Here is a 21,041-nt window from a genome sequence, read left to right on the forward strand (position 1 = left end):
AAAAAAAAAAAAAAAAAAAAAACCTTACATATTACTTATTAATACTATGTGCTAGGCCCTATACTAAACACTTTATAAATACTTATTTAATCATCAAGCAAGACAGCATTATGAGGTAGGTACTATTATGCCCATTTTGCAGATGCAGAAGCTGAGGGGAAGTAATTCGTCCAAGGTCACAAAACTAGTAAATGGGAATTGAACTCAGATAGGCTAGCTCTAGAATCTGCATTCTTATCCACTATGTGTGTAAAGAGGATTCAGGGGTGGAGGGGCTGTAGAAAAAATATGATTAGTGAAGTTTATTTCAGTTTTCACATATTTTTGAAGTGTTACCAGAGACTGCAAAAATTTTTTAAATGAAAATCAAAGTCTTGATGGTCTCTAGTTTAAAAATGATGAAACTAAACACTTCATAACATAAACATCATCGTTGTAGAGTCCTAAATTGCTAAGTAGTCTTTGTTAAGAAAAAGTATGTACGTTGCTGGGTACATATTGAAAAGACAACAAGTTGTTCTACCAAAAGACGCATGTCCTCACGGCACTACTCACAATAGCAAAGACATGGAATCAACCTAGGTGCATCAACAGTGGGCTGCATAAAGAAAATGTGGTACATCTATACCATGAAATGTTATGCATCCATAAAAAAGAACAAAACTATGTTGAACTGTAAGCCATTTTTCTAGGTGAATTAACACAAACAGAAAATCACATCCCTCATATGTTCTTACTTATAAGGAAGAGCTAAACACTGGGTAGTCATGGAGATAAAGATGACAATAGACACTAGCGGCTAATAGAAGAGTGAGTCAGGGTTGAAAAACTAAATATTAGGTACTATCTTCAGTACCTGGGTGTGGAATTATTCATACCCCAAACCTCAGCATCACACAACATACCCATGTAATAAACCTGCACATGTACCCCTGAATCTAAAAGTTGAAAAAAGAAAACATATGTATACACACATACAAATATACATAAGCATATATGCATGAATAATTTATAATTACAAATAATAAAACAAAGTCTGAATAATTTCATCAACTGCAAAATTCAGTCATGAGCAGAAAAACAGAAACAAAACCTAAGATCCCATAGGTTTGTTGACATCCCTTTCCTTTTTGATCTAAGCCATGGTTTGCAAATCTCTCCTAAGTACAGTGATAGTGGTGACAAAATTTGTCTATGTCTATAAAGCCCTATGACCATGTTAAGCCTTTCTTGAACAGTGTAGGCTGGCAGGGTGGAATGACATTAAACGTCTAAGGGTATGCTAGTAGGGAAATATGAGCTTGAAAAATATGAACTAATTCACACTTTAAAGAGTCATTAATTCAACATTGTTTTGTCTTTCTATGTTACATTCATTTTGTATTATAGTCAGCAGCTGGTAGCTCCTTTTAACCATTTGGAGACATTCATATTCAAATTAATGTTGGCTAGAAAACTGTATTTTTTCCAGCCAAGATGGCAAAGTTGTCTTTGATTTCACTATGGCCTCAGTTTGAAGAATTAAGATCAGAAATGTCCAGGCAGCCAATATGTCTAATGGAAATTTTTGTATATTTAGAGATAGGCTGTTTAACCAGTGAGTTATAGGTAGGAAAAAGGTGTCCGTTAGACAAACACATGAGCCTGTACATTGTATATCTATCAAGTGCCTTCTTCACAGACATAATAATGTCCCAGAGAGATAGATCCTGCCTTCACGGAACTTAAGACCTAGCGGGAAAATGGGCAGAAAAATGATCAAGGTACTGAGTGCATAATTGCAACGGAGACAAATGATCTAAAGAAGTCCTTTGAGAGTGTATCAGTAAAGAAGCTGGCCTAGACTTGAGGCTGTGAGGGCAGCCTAGGATGGGTGTGCTAAGAAGAAAAGAAGGCACATTCCATACATAGGAAAACAAAAATAAAGAAAAGGGGCATGGAGAAAAGTTATTTGAATGAGTACAGTTCATTCACAAACTAAAGGACGGCACAAATGGATGGGACTCTGGGAAGGCAAGACAGGGGATCAGGGGGTCAGGGAGGTGGGAAGTAGTGGACAATTAGTCTAAAAAAGTAGGCCAGCACAAACCATGAGGGGCCTTGTGAACTCCCTTAAGAATGGGGGTTTCATCATCAATCAATAAGAAGGCATAGTTGTGGAATACCGAATCCATTGTCAAGGAACTAGGCTTTCCATGGACAGAAAAGGCAATGGTTGCTGGTTGTTCCATTTAAATAGCCTTTAGAAGTCATGCAAAACGCAAGTATGACTGAACACATTGCAGGTGGGGTGGTGGAGTCCTAGATCATGGTAGGGCGTATTGTAGACAACTAGACCAAGACAAGTTGCCTGTAGCTTTACTCTTAAGGATCACACACCTCCCTACGTTCTTCTACCATCAATTGTTCATATTTACACTGGACAGCAAGCAATTAGTTGATCTGATTTCTTGAGGAAACAATAGGAGACAAGGACAGAAATAGGGACACCATCCAAACTGCAAATAACCCAACTCCAGAATACAATTTTGCATCTCATTAGTAATTTGCCAATATAAAGAGTGGACAAGCCAACATCACTATGTCTTGTTCACTTGTCATTTGTGGTTTGTAAGACAGAATTAAACAAGAAGGTCTTAGTTTTCGGAGAAACTCAACTCACTATTCGGCAGATAGGGAAAAGGTATGCCTTTCTAGAAGACAATATAAAAAGAGACATATATTAAGATAAAGACTTCTCAAAAGGCCTCAGAATCTCAATGTAGGAAGAAATCATGGAGTGTGAACCTTCTTTTACATGTATGAAAGATAAAACTTAACTACACCTTAATCAAGATTACAGATTTCTGTGGTCTTCATGTCTTTATATTTAGCTGACACTCTGATTAGAAGTCCTTCAACTATGTTTAGAGATCTACTCTGAACTTTAATATAGGAGACTTCTCTAGGGCAAGACTACTCTGAATTTTAATATAGGAGACTTCTCTAGTGCATGGATTGACCCAATAGCATTCAATCAATTAATATATGCATATACTCTCCAATAACTGTGCAGAGTCATTGTCCTTTCCTTTATTTATCAAAATGCCTAAAGATTGCTTTTATCTTAGCCATAGTCGTTCTTGACATCGCTTTAAGTGTTCAGACCCCCTCTGCAGTCATTTTATTTGTAATAGTGCCTTGTGTGTTGTGTCTCCTAGCTCTACATACAAACTACCACACTTACCATCTCCATGAACCTAAGTGCGTCAGTGGCGCTGGGGATGCTATACATGCCGAAAGTATACATCATCATTTTCCACCCTGAACTCAATGTCCAGAAACGGAAGCGAAGCTTCAAGGCGGTAGTCACAGCAGCCACCATGTCATCGAGGCTGTCACACAAACCCAGTGACAGACCCAACGGTGAGGCAAAGACAGAGCTCTGTGAAAACGTAGACCCAAACAGTAAGTAACTCTCCTTTTCTTTCGTCTTCCCATCCTGCATCAGGAAGCTTAAGAAGAGGTGGGGTGGGTGTGCTTGCCTCTCTGGAGAACTACTGTGATTGTTCTTCTCATATGGACTGGGTTGCCTTGGTGAATGCTAACTTCTGCTCTTTTGAGTTTGACTCATTCCTGCCACCATTTTCTTTTTGTTCCTTGTTGGAAAGAAGCTTTTGGAGGCTCTGCTTCAGAAATGTGAAGCCTCCCCCTTCCCTTGCTGCTTGTCCTCTGGTACTGAATCCTCCAACTGACAAATGCACCTATCAGGTTGTTCTTTCTTGCACCCTTCCTGTTAAGGCAACAACTTTTTTGTCAGGGAAACTTCCATACCTAATGACCTGTATTGGTAGGAATAAAACTGGAATAAATTAGAATTTTGGAAGCATAACTTTTTTCCTCTAGCATGTGAATGTTGAAAAAGTTATTTTTTACTAGTCAGGTCTTCTAGAAACATATAAAATATTGGAAAAAGTTGTCAAACGTGAATCCAAGTACACAGGACCAGATACTACCATGACAATGGCATCGTCCTGTGGGAAAAACAATGTCTACCATACCACTGGAGAAGAGTTTTATTCTATGCAAGACAAACCTTAGGGAAGAAATTAAGGAAAAAAACGTTGGATTTAAGATGCTATTATATGGCATATCTGCAAAACTCTAGGACTCTTTAGTCATGCCTGCAAATGTCCCCAGGTAAAATGGGCATATAGCTATCACTTTGTAAATAACACAAGACCAGCTCAAAGGTTAAATGCTTAGAATTCCTAATTGCTAACTTTACTAACAATATGGTGGTAAGAGTACGTTTCAGATTTAAAATACTAGTTTTAAGATTTGTTTTCCAAGAATATTTTGGCTAGTTGCATGTAGAATGAGGCAGATTCAAATATTTGTGATATTTATTCTCTTTAAGGCAGAAGGGATTTCAGGTTATCCATTAAGTCATTCATGACATATTATATTTCAGTTAGAAGCTGATCTTGTTGTCAAAGGCTTAATGCCAAACAGAAGGAAGTTTCAATTTTAAATACTCTTGAGGAAATCCTTTTTGCTCTGGAAAGAAGAGAGATATCTTTAATAAAAACCAAGAAGCCAACTGGGTTTGCTCCTGACAAACACTACACACAAAGAACTGTGATTTTGACCTATCTCTATTTACGAATAGTTGAGTGAATGTTGTGAAATATTTTGAATATATGTAGACAAAGTAACAAGGTTAATTAACAATATTGTGGGCCCCACTTTGACTTTTGACAGAAAACATCCTAGGACAAGGCTAAAGGAATAAACTGAGAGAAGGGAGGCACAGAATGAACGATAGGCTGTGTTGTGTCTCCAGAGCAAGTGGCCAGTTGAAAGGAGGGCAAGTGGATGGTGACTTGCTGTGGCATTCAGTGTGATGTAGGAAGAGGCTTTGGGTTGAGACATACCTGGGTTCAAATCTAAACCACTCCATTTACTGGCCGTGTGGCTTTAAGAATCACTGAGCTTTTCTAAAACTCAATAAAATTATGTATAAAAGAGAGAATAACTTTGTCATAAATGTATCATAAAATATGATGTCTAGAAAATACTGTATCAGCTAAATGTCAGTGTCCTTCCATTCCTGAAGAGGCAAAAAGCTTTGCTTAGAAATAAATTATTAAGATAGAGTAGATATAAAGCTGCAGTTAAATGTACATTAAACATCACAGGGTAGATAAAACTAAATCCTCAAAAGAAGAATTTACGGCTGGGCGCGGTGGCTCACTCCTGTAATCCCAGCACTTTCGGAGGACAAGGTGGGTGGATCACCTGAGGTCAGGAGTTCGAGACTAGCCTGACCAACATGAAGAAACCCCATCTCTACTAAAAATACAAAATTAGCCAGGTGTGGTTGTGCTTGCCTGTAATCCCAGCTACTCAGGAGGCTGAGGCAGGGGAATCGCTTGAACCCAGGAGGCAGAGGTTGCAGTGAGCTGAGATTGCGCCATTGCACTCCAGCCTGGGCAACAAGAGAAAAACTCTGTCTCAAAAAAAAAAAAAGAAGAAGAAGAAGAATTTACATGAACATATGTGTGCATCTATTAATCTATTATACCTATACCTGTGTTGTTAAATATATCTGTATATTCATAATTAGTGGCTTTTAATTATAGTTTGTTTTGTCAAATTTGCATTTCATAAAACCTTTATCTTGCAAATATTCCAATAACAGCTTTATTTTTGTACACACACACACACAATTTAACTAGATACTGTTCAAAGTCAATAAACAGAAAACATAATTGGAAGTAATTGTACTGGGGAAAAAAAGACGAAAGTAGAGGTTTTGAGTTTAGACAATTCGATACTATGCTATTTAAGAATTATTAACTTTCAAAAAACATTACTACTGTTGCTATTTAATGATAAGGTTCAATCCTTGTTGAGGCTTTTTTTGGGTATGACATTGGTTGTTAAAATGCTAACACTGACATTAATGCTAATGCTAGCATAAAGTACTCTTTGAAATAGGCATTACGCGGAATGCTTTGTGTGGAATATCTCTCTTACTCCTTACAGTACATCTATAGAATAGATGTTGTTATTCTCATTTTACTGAGGAAACCTTGGCTTCACAAGATTAAGTAACATTACCAAAGCCACACATGTAGTTAACAGCAGAGGTTGGACTAAAACCCAGGTCTGACTCTTCAGCCCACGCTTGTTCCTCTTTGCTCCTCTGTTTCTTAGAATATGAATGGCATGTCAAAATTCCAATGCAGGAATTACTCTTTTGGTTTCCTTATTTGGTTATATAGTTTGTATATGCTGAATATAATGATGTTTGGTGGGAGATTCTTTAAACATACTGTAACGTATTATTGCTTGTTTTGTCTACAAAAACAGGAGTAACCTGAGCTCAAAGAAGGCTGCCCAGGTAGAGGCCTCATCTGATTAATTCAAAAATTATATTCCAATGATTCCATTTGGAATTCATTTGGTATCTCTTTCCTTGAAAAAGTTTCATAGGGTTTTTGTTGTTGCTCTAAGTGTCTACATAGAGCCAAGGTAAACAATACAGAAAAATAAAATAAAATAGAGCCTTTTTCTCACCACCAGTTGGAAAGGTGTTTTTAATTGCTTTAGCTCTTTTGTTATTGTGTAGACACACCCTAAAACACCATGAAAACTTAACTAGATATCTGCTAAACCATAGGAGGAGATTCATGTACCTCCAAACATTGGGGTTTCTGATGACCCAGCTCTCAAAGGTCCCAAAAAAAGAATCCAAAGAGCTTATCTGCACAAAAGCTGTCCAATAGTTCTTTCTGCAGTGATGGTCATGTTTTGTGTGTGTGATGTCTAATAGAGTAAGCAAATATGGCTACTCAACTGAAGAAATACATTTGTTATTTTACTTAGTTTTGAATTAAGTAAACTTTATTTACATTGCATTTAAATGTAAACACACACTTGTGGCTGTGGCTACTGAATTGGACAGTGTAGCTCTAGAAATTGACAAGGATTTTATTCTAGGAAACTCAATTTGAGTCCACATTAGATACAGCTTCCAAAGTTTTAGCGTTGATACTGATCTAGGACTCAAAGTCAACTCAAAGAAATAAAACATTTGAGATAGGACAAACATACAAACAGTCATTTAAAATGATCTCAAAATGAGCCACTAATACGGAAAAAGTAACATCATAGACAGCAATGACATTTGAAAAACCAGTCCCCAGCAAGGCAAAAATGCATGTAATAGGAAAAGAACAATAGTGAAAAATTGAATTAGTAAAAACAAACATGACTATGCTATGCTAGGTAACACTATAATATTCTGTTTAATGCCAAATATAGCTAAAATTGTCTCCAGTATCTTAACTGTCATAACAGAGATAAATGACATTATTTTCTGAATTTCAGCTGACTGGTTAAAAACAAAGAAAAACAGCTCATGCACTTGAAAAAGGAATTTGTCTCTCCAATAGGCAAATTCTGTACAATATTTTCTGAGGGAGGATGTCTGAGAGGAAGTAGAGTTTATACTATGAGCTGCAAAGTAAATAGTGGAACAGAAATGTCCTCTTATTCATTGTTGCTCTAAACACTTAGTCTCAATGTATTTCAATCTTCAGTGTTTTCATTTTTAACAGCTCTGCTCCATCACTGCAGTTTGCCATCTGGTGCATGCATGCTTCTACTCATCCAATTCCACACTGCAACTACATGTCTACATAAAAATGAATTTGCTTGCTGACTTAATATAGGAAGACATTTATACTACCACATTTTTTTTTCTCAAGAAATACAATTATCCTGTTAGTTTGCTTCCTTAGCTAACAGTCCATTGTATGAAAGAAAAACTCCATTATGTATGGAATAAACGAAAAGTAAATCTCAAAATTTCAATGTATCTGTGCACTGCTGGCATATTAGATATTCAGAGCTGGGCCAATTCTTGCTGGTCTCTGCACTTAGACTGAAAAACAGTAAGCTCAGAGGGCATAGGGCTGTAGCTCAGCTACTTACTGAATTTTAGTTATGCAAATAAGACTTCCATTGCTAAAAGTTTAAAAGAACCTGGCCTCATTTGGATAGCTGTATATCTGGCCAAGATGATGCCTTCTCATATTCCTGTCTAAGAAGAAGGGTACCTCAAACTGTTTCTCCCACCTGCATCCCGAATTTGGAATGTTTCCCTGCACTTTCTACAGTTCACTTGGCAGATGTATGTTCATGGCAAACTTGTAGATGCCAGATAAACAAAATGCCATGGTTGTGCTTGGGCTATGGCTTACTGATGGCCACGACGATCCTTTTCAAGTTGGATGGATAATATTAACTAAGAGGCAGCATGGCTTTATTGGGATGGGTGGATAGGAACCACAGCCTTCTTCACCTGGACTGGTATCAACCAGAAGATATTCTGTAAATTGTCTTTGGCTTTCACGCTTTCTTTGGTAAAAGATCACAGTGCATAGTGAAGAGAGGCCTGGCCCTAAGCTACCTTTCTTTTAAGCTACCATCCATTTTCTAAGCTAATGCCCTGCAAGCAGTGCAGAGAAATACTTCAAGGATCTTAGCTAGATACAGACAGTTTATTCTGGCAGGTCAGCAGCAACTAGAGATGGCAGGCAGGTGGACAGCAAGGGACAACCCTTTTTTTGGATGTGGAGATGTATGACTAATGAACGCACTCTGGGATAGAAAATGGACATAGACTACATAAAAGACTGGTTTAAGCTAATTAACACGTTGTATGATGAAGCACATGTTAGAAGAATAACAATTTGCACCTAAAATACAAAATAAGGTATGGAATTGTATTCTGATGGTGTTTTTCTTGTGCTACCATTTTTGCATCTACAATCAGGAAAATACATAAATAACAACTTGTGCTGTTCTCAACAAAATAAATTTATTACATAAAATAGGACTGTCAACATAAGGAGGTATGTTATTTTAAAAAAAAGAAAAGAAAGAAAACTCGGGCTGCTGGAAAATGGATGTGGGCACCAAAACTCTACACAAATAATGGTTCCTAGAAAATGCTAGAACACACTTCTGTGCTGTGTTAATTTGTTGTGGTTCTTGTTTTGTTTTGCTTCTCCATTTGTTTGGATCCCTAACATTCTCAACATTATGTTACTTGTTTCATCCTCTTGGACTAACCACACAGGCTGGACAGCATGACTGGACTAGGCTGAGAAAAAAGGGCTGGCAAGAAGAAGAAAATAATGCTCTGAGCTGATAGATAAATTATGTTTGGGCTGGTTCCCTCAGCTGTTCCAACTCAAGCAAGTAAAACCCAACTCCCTTAACTCAAGAGGCACCAGTACTCCCATGTTCAGAGGTACCTGAATTGAGGTGACCTGGTCTACCAAAGGCTACTGAACCCACCAAAAGTGTGGGCATAATGTGTATGGTCTCTATCGCAGCCTTTTCCCAAAAGGAAAATAATAATAATAAAACGTAATATCGTGTGCACATTTATTTTATACATACCTATATATTTACTTTTCCTGTAGACTGTATACCACCAGTAAGAAAGAGTGTACAAAAGTCTGTTACTTGGTACACTATCCCACCAACAGTATAGCTTTTGACTGCTTTCCAAAAGGTAAGAAAACAATCTAATTCTTATTTATTTATGTGTTCTTGTCTCCAATGAGAATTAGAAATGTTTCCATGGAAACTGTGCATGATTACCTGAAAATATATCTATAGGAAGGAATAAATTTTCAAATATGATCTATTTGATAAGCTTAGTGCCAGCAGCTGCCATTGGTTGTATGCCTGCTTAATTTTCTAAAGAATGTGTTTATGAGTATGTACACATTTGTCTTCCTGAACAGCTAGCCAGTAATTGCAGAGAGCTGTTGCTGGTCATTCTGACACATGCTCTACTTTAAAACTACCAGTGGTGAGAAACTATTTCACAGTATTTCTCAATGTATGATTTCCTACTGTGGGTTTAGAAGGCAATGTGGAAAACCTACAAGGAGAGAAGGGGGATGCTTAGTAAATGCAAACCTAGTGAAATATTTGTTCTGCTTTATTTTTACTAAATACCTTCAAAGAAGTGTACGCTAAAAAAGTATCCATTGAAATAGCAACAAATGACCTTACCATCTTTAACTCAAAATTGTCTTGGTTCCTTCTCTGCAGAAAATAAATAGGTTTACTGGCTGAATTGTCTTGGTTCCTTCTCTGCAGAAAATAAATAGGTTTACTGGTAGGGATTGATAATATGTTGATGATTTGTGGCTCATAGTTCTGCCTTTGAGAAACACTGAACCAACTTTACTCATCACACAAAAGCAGAGAAAGGGTCAGTGAAAGACCACAAAGATCTAAAGATTAGTTTCAACGCTGGTTATACCCAAGAATACCAATAAATGCCAAAGGTGTTCAAATTAATAGATTAAATGATAATGTATTGTGTGATGTGTGAACCAACCACATGAGTGGGGTGGCATAAGAATAATAATGGATTCACCACAGAGGCTTTTATATTGCTTGAGGCTCTCACTAAAGAAAATATACTCTGAAAGAATATTATCATCACCCTGTTTCAGCCTAAGCGACATTATAAGACAGTGGAAAACAACACTTGCTATGGCAAGCATCCTCATCCATGTGGAACAGGGCATTCCAAACTATGGGAAAATATACAGTAGAGAACATGGAATACGTTATTAAAGTCATGTGGTGGCTTTGAGTAAAACATTCTCTTTTGAGTTTCTCTGAACCTCCTATTGTACTTATAAAATGGAGAGACCTCTCTCTAGAGAGATCCCAAGAGAGTAAGCAGTGAGGTTGTACCACGGGAGGGGGAAAAATATTGCTAAATAATGTAGACTGGTCTTTCCCTTTCCTACATTGATAACATGGGACTTAGATAACTGTTCTGTTTCTTCCCATCTTTGTTTGTGTAATAGAATTCTGAATACGAATAATGTCTTGCTCTCTCTCTCTTTTATCCATTTAGTATTTTAAGACAGGATAAGAGTACTTCCAAAGAGTAATGACATTTTCTGTTGACTTTAGACGGATGCCAGCAACTTGGTCTTTAATTTAGGGTATATTGTTCACATAGTTATTTCCTTTTTCCCTATCAACATGATCTGTCCTAGTTTTTAAATAGGGCATTCTTTCCTCCCAGTGAATATGTAACTGTATTCCAGTGAGATTTCAAGTTTTTTGTAGTACAAGTGCTTGTCAAAACGCTGGAGCTCATCACTTTAATAGCCTTTTTACATGAGACTGACTAAGAATAAATAAGAAGGAATTTTCCCTGGGTAAAAATGATAGATTTAATCTCAATCCATTAAAAATTCTCTTTTGCTCCTTTCTAAGTTGATGCCTTTGGTTTTAAAGGGAGTCAGATGAAAATATTTTAAGTCAACCTTTTGGTTAAAAAATACTTTTAGGATATACAGGTTAGAAGTAAATTCAAACTTGTAGCGAGAACTGTCTTACTTCAAAGATTTTGATGAGAGAAAGCTAGAGGAGAATAACTGCTTAATAATATGGACTGGTCTGTTTCCTGTATCAATATCATAGGGCTTTTATTAGTTTATTATTCTATTTCATCCCGTCTTTGTTTTCACAATAGTATTCCAAATGCAAATAATAATTGTATTTGGTCTCCTTTTCTGACCAACTTAAATGTGACTTTAAATATTAAAGATAAACATTTTGTAGAGCTGCTTCAAAATAATTGGGGATATAAGTTGGTTTAAGTTACATTAATTCAAAGAACAGGTGATTTACTTGTTCAGGTCAATAATGAGACTAGTAAACTTGAAAGGTCAATGAAAGAAGTCTCTTAATGTTATGTGTTCAAATCCATTTCTAAGTGATTGCTTTCAGGGAGACAAGACAGTAAAAAGAAAATCACAGATTCAAGAGTAAACTTTCATACTACTGTGCTATTAAAACTTAGTGTCAGGCATCCTGTCCCAACAAAGCCTAGTATAATGTTTACAGCAAATCAAATATTTGCTTATAGGGATTTGAAGGAAGCAGGTTCAAATTCAGATGGAACATAACCTAAGCCTGGTTTGAAAATGCATTCCATAACATGCCTCTGTTTAAAAGCACTCTCATGTGACAACCACTCTCAGCCAGGCATCTGCAGAATCAATACTTTCTGCATCCTTTACATGAATATTTATAAATTTTAAAACTCTGCAAAGTGTTATCAACCTAATGACATTTATGTCGAAATGCAATTAGGTACAAAATGAAAAGCACAATTAATCTGGCATCATCACCATGGCCGGGTCAGGAAATAAGTTTTGTTAGGAGGTAAATTTTCACAGCCTAGGATAGTATTTTGATAAAAAAAAAAAAAAAACGTTGAGAGTATAATTAAGCCTTGCGAGAATGCCAAACACATGAATTATATTACTGACATCCATTATTGAATATTACAAAAATCATATTTGATTTCTTGTAATGAATGGGATTATCTGGCAATTTTAAGCTTTTTGAAACTGTGCAGTGCAAGTTTTCGTATCATGTTGGGACTCTCCCTCTTTAACATTCAATGTAATATCTCTGCTGTAACTGGAGACCATCTCCTCTTAAAATTAACTTTGAAACACTATAAATATAGCAAAGAATATATGTTATCTGACCTTGGACACTGAATCACCTTGGGAATAAATGCAGCTATAAATCTTTTTGGGATATTTCTCTCTGCCTATGAGGTATGTGAGACACCATCGTTTCTCTCACCAAGGTTTGATATCTCAGCATATCTTCAAAATCCAATTAATATCTGCCATCTTGGTTCTGCAACTTGAGTTCAACTTAAAGAACTGGATGAGTGTTTACATGGCTACTGCTTCTCTCATTTCTTGCATAAAGAAATGTACACATCATACCTCAAAGTCACAAAAACTATGTCAAGTTTTACATATATGCATTGCACTGTCCTATCTGGTCAAGGTTTTTTACTGAGTATCCTTAAATTGGGTCAATTAAAGAAATATTTGCCAAGCACCTCTCCTCCGGGCCATCCATGAACTGACTAGGAGTGGGGGACAGAAGGGGACAATGCCTTCAGGGAGCTCAGATCTGATGGAAGACTCAAAGGTAAGTAATAGACTCAAAGGTGACAAGGGCTCTTCCTCAAGGTATATACCAAGTGCCATCAAGCTACAGGTGGAGGCCATCACCCAGGATGTTTTGCTTGAGCTGCTCTTAAAAGATAAAGGGCTCCAGGCAGCCATAAAAGGAAAGGCACTCAAGGTAGGGGAAAGTATACACAAAGAACCTGGAGTACAAGAGAATATGACACGGTCTGGTACTAGAAAGCAGTACTGTGAGGCTATTGGGTTTTGAGGCAGATAGTTTTAGGGAATGAAATGCAGGAAGCAGCCTGAGGGTAGTAAGACTGAGTATCCTTTGTCTTTGTGCCTTTAAGTACAAGGGCTAGTAAGTACTAGGCTGTGAGAAAATGTGCTTGGAATGAGTGGAGCACAATACCTCCCATACCAAAGGCTCCTATTACCTAGAACTCGGTAGATGCACAGTAAACATTTATAAGTGAATATTTATTAGCAATAATAAATAGTATAAAAACAATAATAAGTCTACAGCCTCAGTAGGTGGAATTATATTCTTCCAGATAAAGCCTCTAAGGTCACAAAGACCACCCTAAAAAGACAATGTACAAACCTGATGTCACAGGTTTCAAAAATATGGTGTAGTTGTAAGGTACAGCTCCTAAAAATGGGTGTCAGTGCTACATCTGGGCTTGTGTAATTAATTTCTTTTGTTGTGCTAAACCCATTTATAAACCAACAAAGTTCTATGCCTATTTTATTTCACGGACCACAGATAATCTATACTTTCAAAGTGCACATGAACTTGAAAGATTCCATTGGACATGGATCCTAAGGACTTGCTTTAAATAGTTACAGATTCTAATTTGGTAAACACAAAAACATAAGCAGTCAAATTGATGGTTTTCTGACTACTGAGTGCATTTCCTTAGAGACTGTCATTCAGGACAGATTTTGCCTTTTATCATGATACCAAATATCATTTGCATTTAAAAAACACTGTGTATCCTAAACCAAGGTCAGTTAATCTCCAAAATCTTTCTTTCCACCAATTATTGTGAATGAGCATCTTCCCAATATTCAAGAGAGGTGACCCTTGTGACTCGTTTCCATCTACTAAAGATGTATCTCAACTTTGCAGAATTTTTTTTTTTTTTGGCTGTACAGTGGAACTTGGATTACACTTTAAATTAACTTTCTCTAGGAATCAAAGGTAATCATTATTTCTCTCTATGATCTACATGACTATTCTCATTTTTTTTTCAAGTTGAAGATTAGTTTTCAATTCCCTTTATATCTCTGCCCTCTTTCATAGTAACCTCTGAAGACCTCAGCTTGCACAAAGAGGACTGAGATAACATTTCCAAAGCTTGTTCTTCCTGAGCTGACCCAACACTTAGAAAAACGTGACATGGATCAGCAACCCCATTTTCTGTAAGTGTTGGTCCAAGTATTGGTTATAACCTTGTATGTGCTATCCTTTTCTCTGGCCAAGAATAAGAAAAACTGGACTGGAAGTCCCACCCTGGCTCTGATACTTGGGGTAGCAAAAGCTTCATCACTTAATGGATCTCTGATTGTGGATAAGTTCCAATCCTCAGTTTCCTCTTTAATAAGATGGAAATAAGCTAATCTTGATGAGGTACCATGGAGGTCGCATGAGATTCTGTATATGAAAGCTCTCTTTTGTAAGGGCTGACTGTGCATATATCAGGGTACATAAGATAACATTGTTGGTCTCTGCTCATCTGTGTTACTTTATTTTATTTTGTTTATTTATTTGAGATAGAGTCTCACTCTGTCATCCAGCCTGGAGTGCAATGGCGCAATCTCGGCTCACTGCAATGTCCGCCTCCCAGGTTCAAGTGATTCTCCTGCCTCAGTCTCCCAAGTAGCTGGGATTACAGGCATGTACTACCACGCCTGGCTAATTTTTGTATTTTTAGTAGAGAGGGGGTTTCATCATGTTGGTCAGGCTGGTCTCGAACTCCTGACCTCGTGATCCACCCACCTCGGCCTCCCAAAGTGCTGGGATTACAGGTATGAGCCACTGTGCCCAGCCCTGTGTTTTATTTTAATTGGCTTTCTTTTCTCTTTTTTGTTTTGGTTACATTTTTGTCTATCATAAGCTCTTAGAGTTGGAAGTCATGATATCTAGGATTGCCAATAAAGTCAGGCAAGCTTTTCTGTAGGTACAACAATCTCTGTTTTCAAGATAGTTTACTGTGGCCTTTTGATGCATCATTAGTAGTCTTTTGGCTTGGTGAAATTGAGAGAGAAGGCTATCAGTCACTCAGCAAAGCTGCTGTGGGCCAGATAGGCTCATACCACCTGATATATGAACCACTACATGTGATTAACTTCGACAGGTAGCTCCTGGCTGGCTGGCAAGCTGAAGAGCATTTTAAGTACAAATAATAGTTCTGGGGTATGTCTTGAGTGATAGAGTAATGACTGAGTGGAACAGATTCCCTTAATTTTAGCTCGTGAAAACACATTTGGTTTCCTTTAGAAGCTGGGATCCTACCAAAAAAACAATTAACAAAACTTCTCAGAGATCTTCCTTGATGCTTTGAAGTCTGGCTTTTATTGCACTTATATTAAATATGGGACCACCCTGGAGGGCCAGACTCATTCATCTCAGTCTTCAAAGGGGCTATCATGATCATTTGCAGCAATTTAATATTATTATGCTGAAATTTTCATCATATTTTCACTATTGCTGCAAAGTATAGAATGTACTCAACTATCTATTGAGGCAGGTCTTATTGAAAGTTGTGAAAACTGACGTAGAGCAGTGAATTAACTTCCTAGTAACACACATCAGTGAGTGGCAGAGTAGACACCTGTACTCAGGTCTTGCGGCCAGAGGTCTTTCTAATGATTTTTTCTGAAATGGAATGGAATAGGGTGAAATGTCTCAGTCTACATCATCTATCTCACCATCATTTCTTGTTCTTATAAGTTGATTCTAGAGGCCCTCAGTTTGCTAAAGATTAGATAGGTCCTCCAGGGTTTCAAGGAGGGAAACATAATCTGACTTCAGGGCCATTGTGGAGTGAGATGCATCTTACTTTTTTTTTTCTTTATGGTATTGCAAAGACCACTGGATATAATTTCACTTCCTCTTGGATTTTTTTTTTTTTTGATGGTCTAAAAAATTAAACACTATAGTTCCTGTTACAAAGAACGTGATCTGCTGGAACTGGAAATGTTTAATTCTCAGAATTCATTGAAATCCATTGATGATCATATTTGACATCTACTGGTCATCCTGAGTGAAGTTTAGCCATTCAGAGTTCAAGCCATGGGTCTTCATATACAGATGGTTATAAGCAGACTCACCTCTGCTTAAGGTAATCAAGTTTGGCATGGAAACATGAGCAAAGGTAATTAAACTCAGAAGATTTGCTAGCATTAAAAAATAGCAAATCCCTGGAACAAAAATGTGAAAAGCTAATTCCCCCACCCCTTCATCACCTGCTTTTCTCTCTGCTTTTGCCATAGCAAAGCTCATAAAGAAACTGGCCACCAGGGTCATTATCAGTCTGAGCTGAAAATTTGATTAAGTTGGCCTCCTAGGGTTAGCATGAAAAATGCTACATTTTTGTTCTTGGAACTTAATTCCTCTTGCCCTCATTTTTGTCATGCTTGCAAATTTCATTTGCATTTAATTTCCCGTGGTTTGCCAAAGTCCAGACTGAGACTTGAGCTGTTGTTTTTATTCAGGTGAGAAATGCAACTGCAATTGACCATCTGCACTGGCATCTAGTCAAGTGATTGTCTGAGGCAAGTATCTGTCCTTCTAAGTGTCCTAAGGAAGGTTTGCTACCCAGCCCACCAATGAACTTATTGAATGAAAGAGACCTTATCCTGTTTGCATGAGTTTAGTCATAGGCAGTTCTCATCACATGCCAGCAACATCCTCTTAATATTCCAGCATAATTAAGGAAATTGCACTAAAGATGTCTTGAGATCATGGCCCACTAGAATCTTGTCTAGGAGTTTTATTTCAGGAAGACATCAGTGACATCAAAAGAAGAAGAGATCCCTACTGCGATCTACTGTGATCTACTGTGATGCAATACTGAAAAGCCAGTCTCTTCCTGGATATTGAATTCTCAGTTTATTCTGGGTCAAGTCAGCAGGAAGAGTAGCATTCATAGGGGGTTCTGACCCATTCCCATTTACAGGAAAAGAAAATCAAATAAGGTATCAGTAGGTGAAACTTAATCATTAGTGCCAAGCAAGAAAATACTGATTCTTTAGGAAAGATCATCTCTCTGTGTCTAAATTTCCTTATCTGCAAAATATCACCTATGGTAGTAGTGAGAAATAAATAAAGGTAAAGGACCTAGATCAGAATTTAGCATAATGGCAATTCAAATGTTAACCGTCAGTGTTGTGATGGTGTCATCTCAAATTAACTGGATTTTCTGTTTCTATTTCCTCTAGGAAAGGATTTTGGAGATTCCCATCTGATATTCTTCTATTTGGTCTCTTGTACCCATTGTCTTCCTGTACCACACACATAATAAAGTTTAAGAATGTCAAGCAATCCATCTGCATCTAATTTTTGTTTGGAATAACCTGCAGGATTTTCCAATACATCTTGAAATATGAATACATCTCCAGTCTTGTCTTCAACCTATTTAGTATTGATCATTTTTGGAGCAATGGTGCCTTAAAGCCAAAGTTTCGCTATATTGTCAAATGAGCTATCTGGGAAATCACATTTAAACACACTTAGTTTTCATTTAATTTCATAGCACAACACATATTTCCTAACTCTAGGCATAAATACATTCAACATTTTCACCATCATGGTTTAAAAATTAGTGCCTGTTAGTACTCAGATATTTAAGGAAATGCCTATGACCAATTTTTAAAAATCCTTTGTAAGGCAGAAACTTTGCCAAAAACAAACCTTCTGAAGTACACTTCAGTTTATACTTCAGTCTAATTTAAATCATTTGTTCCCCTAACCTTGTGGGCATCAAAAGGTCACCTGTATTTAACAAGCTTCTCAGTGATTCTGATGCACATCCAGGTTTGGGAAACAGTTTTATTTTTTAAATTGTCCTTGATAAGAAACACATGCAATATGGCTTTGATGTGATGGTGATCACTTACAGAGCAAAGTGTTTCTCATGGTATTAAAATAATTGATTTTTGAAAAGTTATTTGGGTTTACTGCACAAGTGGGATCTACCATGTACTCAAGAAGTCACCCCTCTGTAGGCTAGTACTGTGAGAAGCTATGTCAAGGTCCTCTCTCAAGAGACTCTCCAATCTGGTGTTGCAGACTAAATAAAGCTAAAGTTAATTGCTGAGCTCTGTTACTGGAGCAGAAAAACACAGCATCACCTTTGTTTAAAGCTGAATCACCATGACAACACTCAATAAGAAGCTGGGTCAACACTCCTTTTCTCTGCACTCAGTCGGCCACAAGGCCTGGCCGTTTTGTAGGCAAAGTGTGTTGATATATGTTACGCAATCATTTCAAGGCACTTAGCCAAGGAAGTCTACATATTTTTTTTAGCCCTGAAGTCCTCAAAGAGAATATGATTTTTAAATCTTCATTTATGCTTTCTATGCTTTTCTGCGCAATCAGGTAGTGAAAATGATCAGGATAGTCTTCAGTAACTATTGCTGTTAATAAATCAACCATGATCTTATGGAGAAGCAGTCTAGTGCCCAGGTTAAGACTAAAGATGCTGGAGCCCATATACCTGGATTCCAAATCCAACTTTGTCATTCTCCAGATTGTGATGTGGCCATGTTGCCTACTCTGCGCATCAATTTTCTCATCTGTAAAATTGGTATAATCTTAGTAACTACCACATGGGGCAGTTATTAGGATTAAATTAGTTAATATATATGACATGATGCTTGAAACAGTGATTGGCATGTAATAGAATGCTAAATAATTTGTTGTTACTCCTTAATGACTATCACCAACTGAAGTATAGTTGTCAATCCATACAGTAGCCACTGGATACTTGTGGCTATTTAAATTAATTAGAATTAAATAATCTTGCACAAGTCACATTTCAGGTTCTTAACAGGCACATATAGCTAGCAGCTCCCATATTGGACTACAAAGTTAGAGAACATTTCGATTATCACAAAAATTAAATAGCACTGAGCCACAACTTAGAGAAGGTAAAAAGACGGATAAGAATGTCCTTTATAGAAGAGTTCCTGTTGTTCTTAATACTCTCCATTGCTTACAAGAATTGTCTATACGTCTCTCAAGAGTGTTTGGACCCATTTCTTTTGTAGCTTCTAGTAAAAAGCCATTTACGTTGTAGAGTGTACAGTATATACTGTGAGTTAACAAAAATAGTTTATCGGAAATGATGTTCTCTTAGTTGAGAAGGTTTCCCCAATTCCTTTCACAAGCTATTTATAATGCTTTCTATTCATTCATTCTATAGTTGAACCTAGTTCTTGAAAAGAAGGCAAGATGGCAAGTTTGTTTGTGGTCAGTACATGGAGAATGACTACAGTAAGGCTTTGTATGTAAGGGAGAATGGTTTTCTTAGTCACCACCCGAATGGAAGTAATGTGCATATTCACTCATCATGCCATGTTTCCTCAGTAACAGAAAAGCCAAATTAAATATTCCAGGATATGAACAGAGGCTTCACCCAACCTTAAACAGAATATTTCCAAGCACTTTTCACTTGGATTGGCCAACTTTGAGATTCTGGTGTCAGCTGGAAAATTCTCTTTTTCTAAAAAGTCAAAATTGACGTGTCTTATTTTTTTTCTGTGCATGGTTAGCCCTTGGCAACATTGTCTGGCAGTTGCTTTGTAAATGTTTCAGAAGGAAAAAACAATACAGGCAAGGGACTGAAGATGGCTATTTTTCAGCTATCAGAAGTTTTATGTGTATCATGAATAGTTAATAATATTTTACATCAGCTAGAGGAGTTTCTGCTATCAATTTATATATTGGGAGAGCTTTTATTTAAAACTAGCATGGAAAGCTAGTAAGAAGAGCCAGTAAAAGATATTTAATCCCAGTTCCAGGCCAGTTCTGTCAATCGGGATGAGTGCAGCTGAAGATAAACCTCCTTCAGTATCTCAGGTGCTCACTCCAGACAGAACTCAAGCTGTTAAATGGCCAGATAAGGGATTGAGAAAGAAAGAACCATGTCTTTCTTTCTATGAACTTATACAAGCTATACATTTAAAAAAATAATGACTTCTCAATCTCCTCAGTAAAACAGCATCAATGAATTTGTGTCCAGAAGGACAAAATAGGCAAAAAAGAAAACTATACCTGATTTTAAAAAATTACATCATCAATTAACCGTTGTAATCAACTTGCCCTTATGTAACATTTTATAGTTTTGCTTTATTGTGTGCTTACAAATTCAGCATCTTATTTTATCTTCAGGGTATCTCACTGAGGTAGGTGTCATTATCTTCATTCATAGAAGCATAAAGTAAGGCTCAGAGAGGTGAAGAAAATGATCCAAGGTATTAGTGACAGAAGTTTTAGAACCCATTCTGATCCCTTTGTACCTCAGCATTTCTTCATTAAAGAGCTGTAATATTTTTGAACTGAAAAAATTAATTTTAAGCCAAGGAGAGAGAACAACAAATGTTATCTCATGATAGAAGATTCAGATTTACAATGCAGTATACAAATTTATTTTGGTTTCTTCTACTCATAGATGATCAGCAGCAGCGGGGAGCCACTTGTTGCCTTATCTAGCTCAGGCCAGAATGGAGAATCAAGATAGACAGCTTTAAAAGAGGAGTGAATTATTAACTCCACATAGCACTTCATGGTGTATGTCTCCCCAAAGCCAGAAGGCTGGCATAGCTGAAGATGAGTGTCAGTCTTGTGTCTGAGGGAGGAAACAGCATTACACTCTGCACTGTCACTCAGCTTCTGGCTTTCAGTGCCAACTATTAAGGAGGTTCCACCATTACTGTAGGAGTTATAAAGAAATTGCAAATGTCCAATTAAAACCAGGCTTGTTGTGTTTGAAC

At 37.1% G+C, this 21,041-nt stretch overlaps 1 protein-coding gene and 1 long non-coding RNA gene across 2 annotated transcripts in view; both read left to right on the top strand.

Moving 5' to 3' along the window:
- The window catches only part of GRM7 (glutamate receptor, metabotropic 7), a 420,030-nt gene extending 410,477 nt beyond the window's left edge, over nucleotides 1-9,553 (top strand). The window contains exons 8-9 of the mRNA XM_011961283.1: nucleotides 3,201-3,447; nucleotides 9,483-9,553. Coding sequence (XP_011816673.1) covers nucleotides 3,201-3,447; nucleotides 9,483-9,553 — 318 coding nt within the window. The remainder of the gene's footprint in view (nucleotides 1-3,200; nucleotides 3,448-9,482) is intronic.
- Nucleotides 9,554-16,275: 6,722 nt separating this feature from the next.
- LOC105525594 lies at nucleotides 16,276-17,585 on the top strand. The gene is made up of 2 exons (XR_001003947.1): nucleotides 16,276-16,820; nucleotides 17,487-17,585. It is a non-coding gene; the product is annotated as an uncharacterized LOC105525594 (long non-coding RNA).
- The last annotated feature ends 3,456 nt before the right edge of the window (nucleotides 17,586-21,041 follow it).

The sequence above is a fragment of the Colobus angolensis genome, unplaced genomic scaffold (assembly GCF_000951035.1).
Source record: "Colobus angolensis palliatus isolate OR3802 unplaced genomic scaffold, Cang.pa_1.0 Scaffold544, whole genome shotgun sequence".
NCBI classification, from domain to species: domain Eukaryota; kingdom Metazoa; phylum Chordata; class Mammalia; order Primates; family Cercopithecidae; genus Colobus; species Colobus angolensis.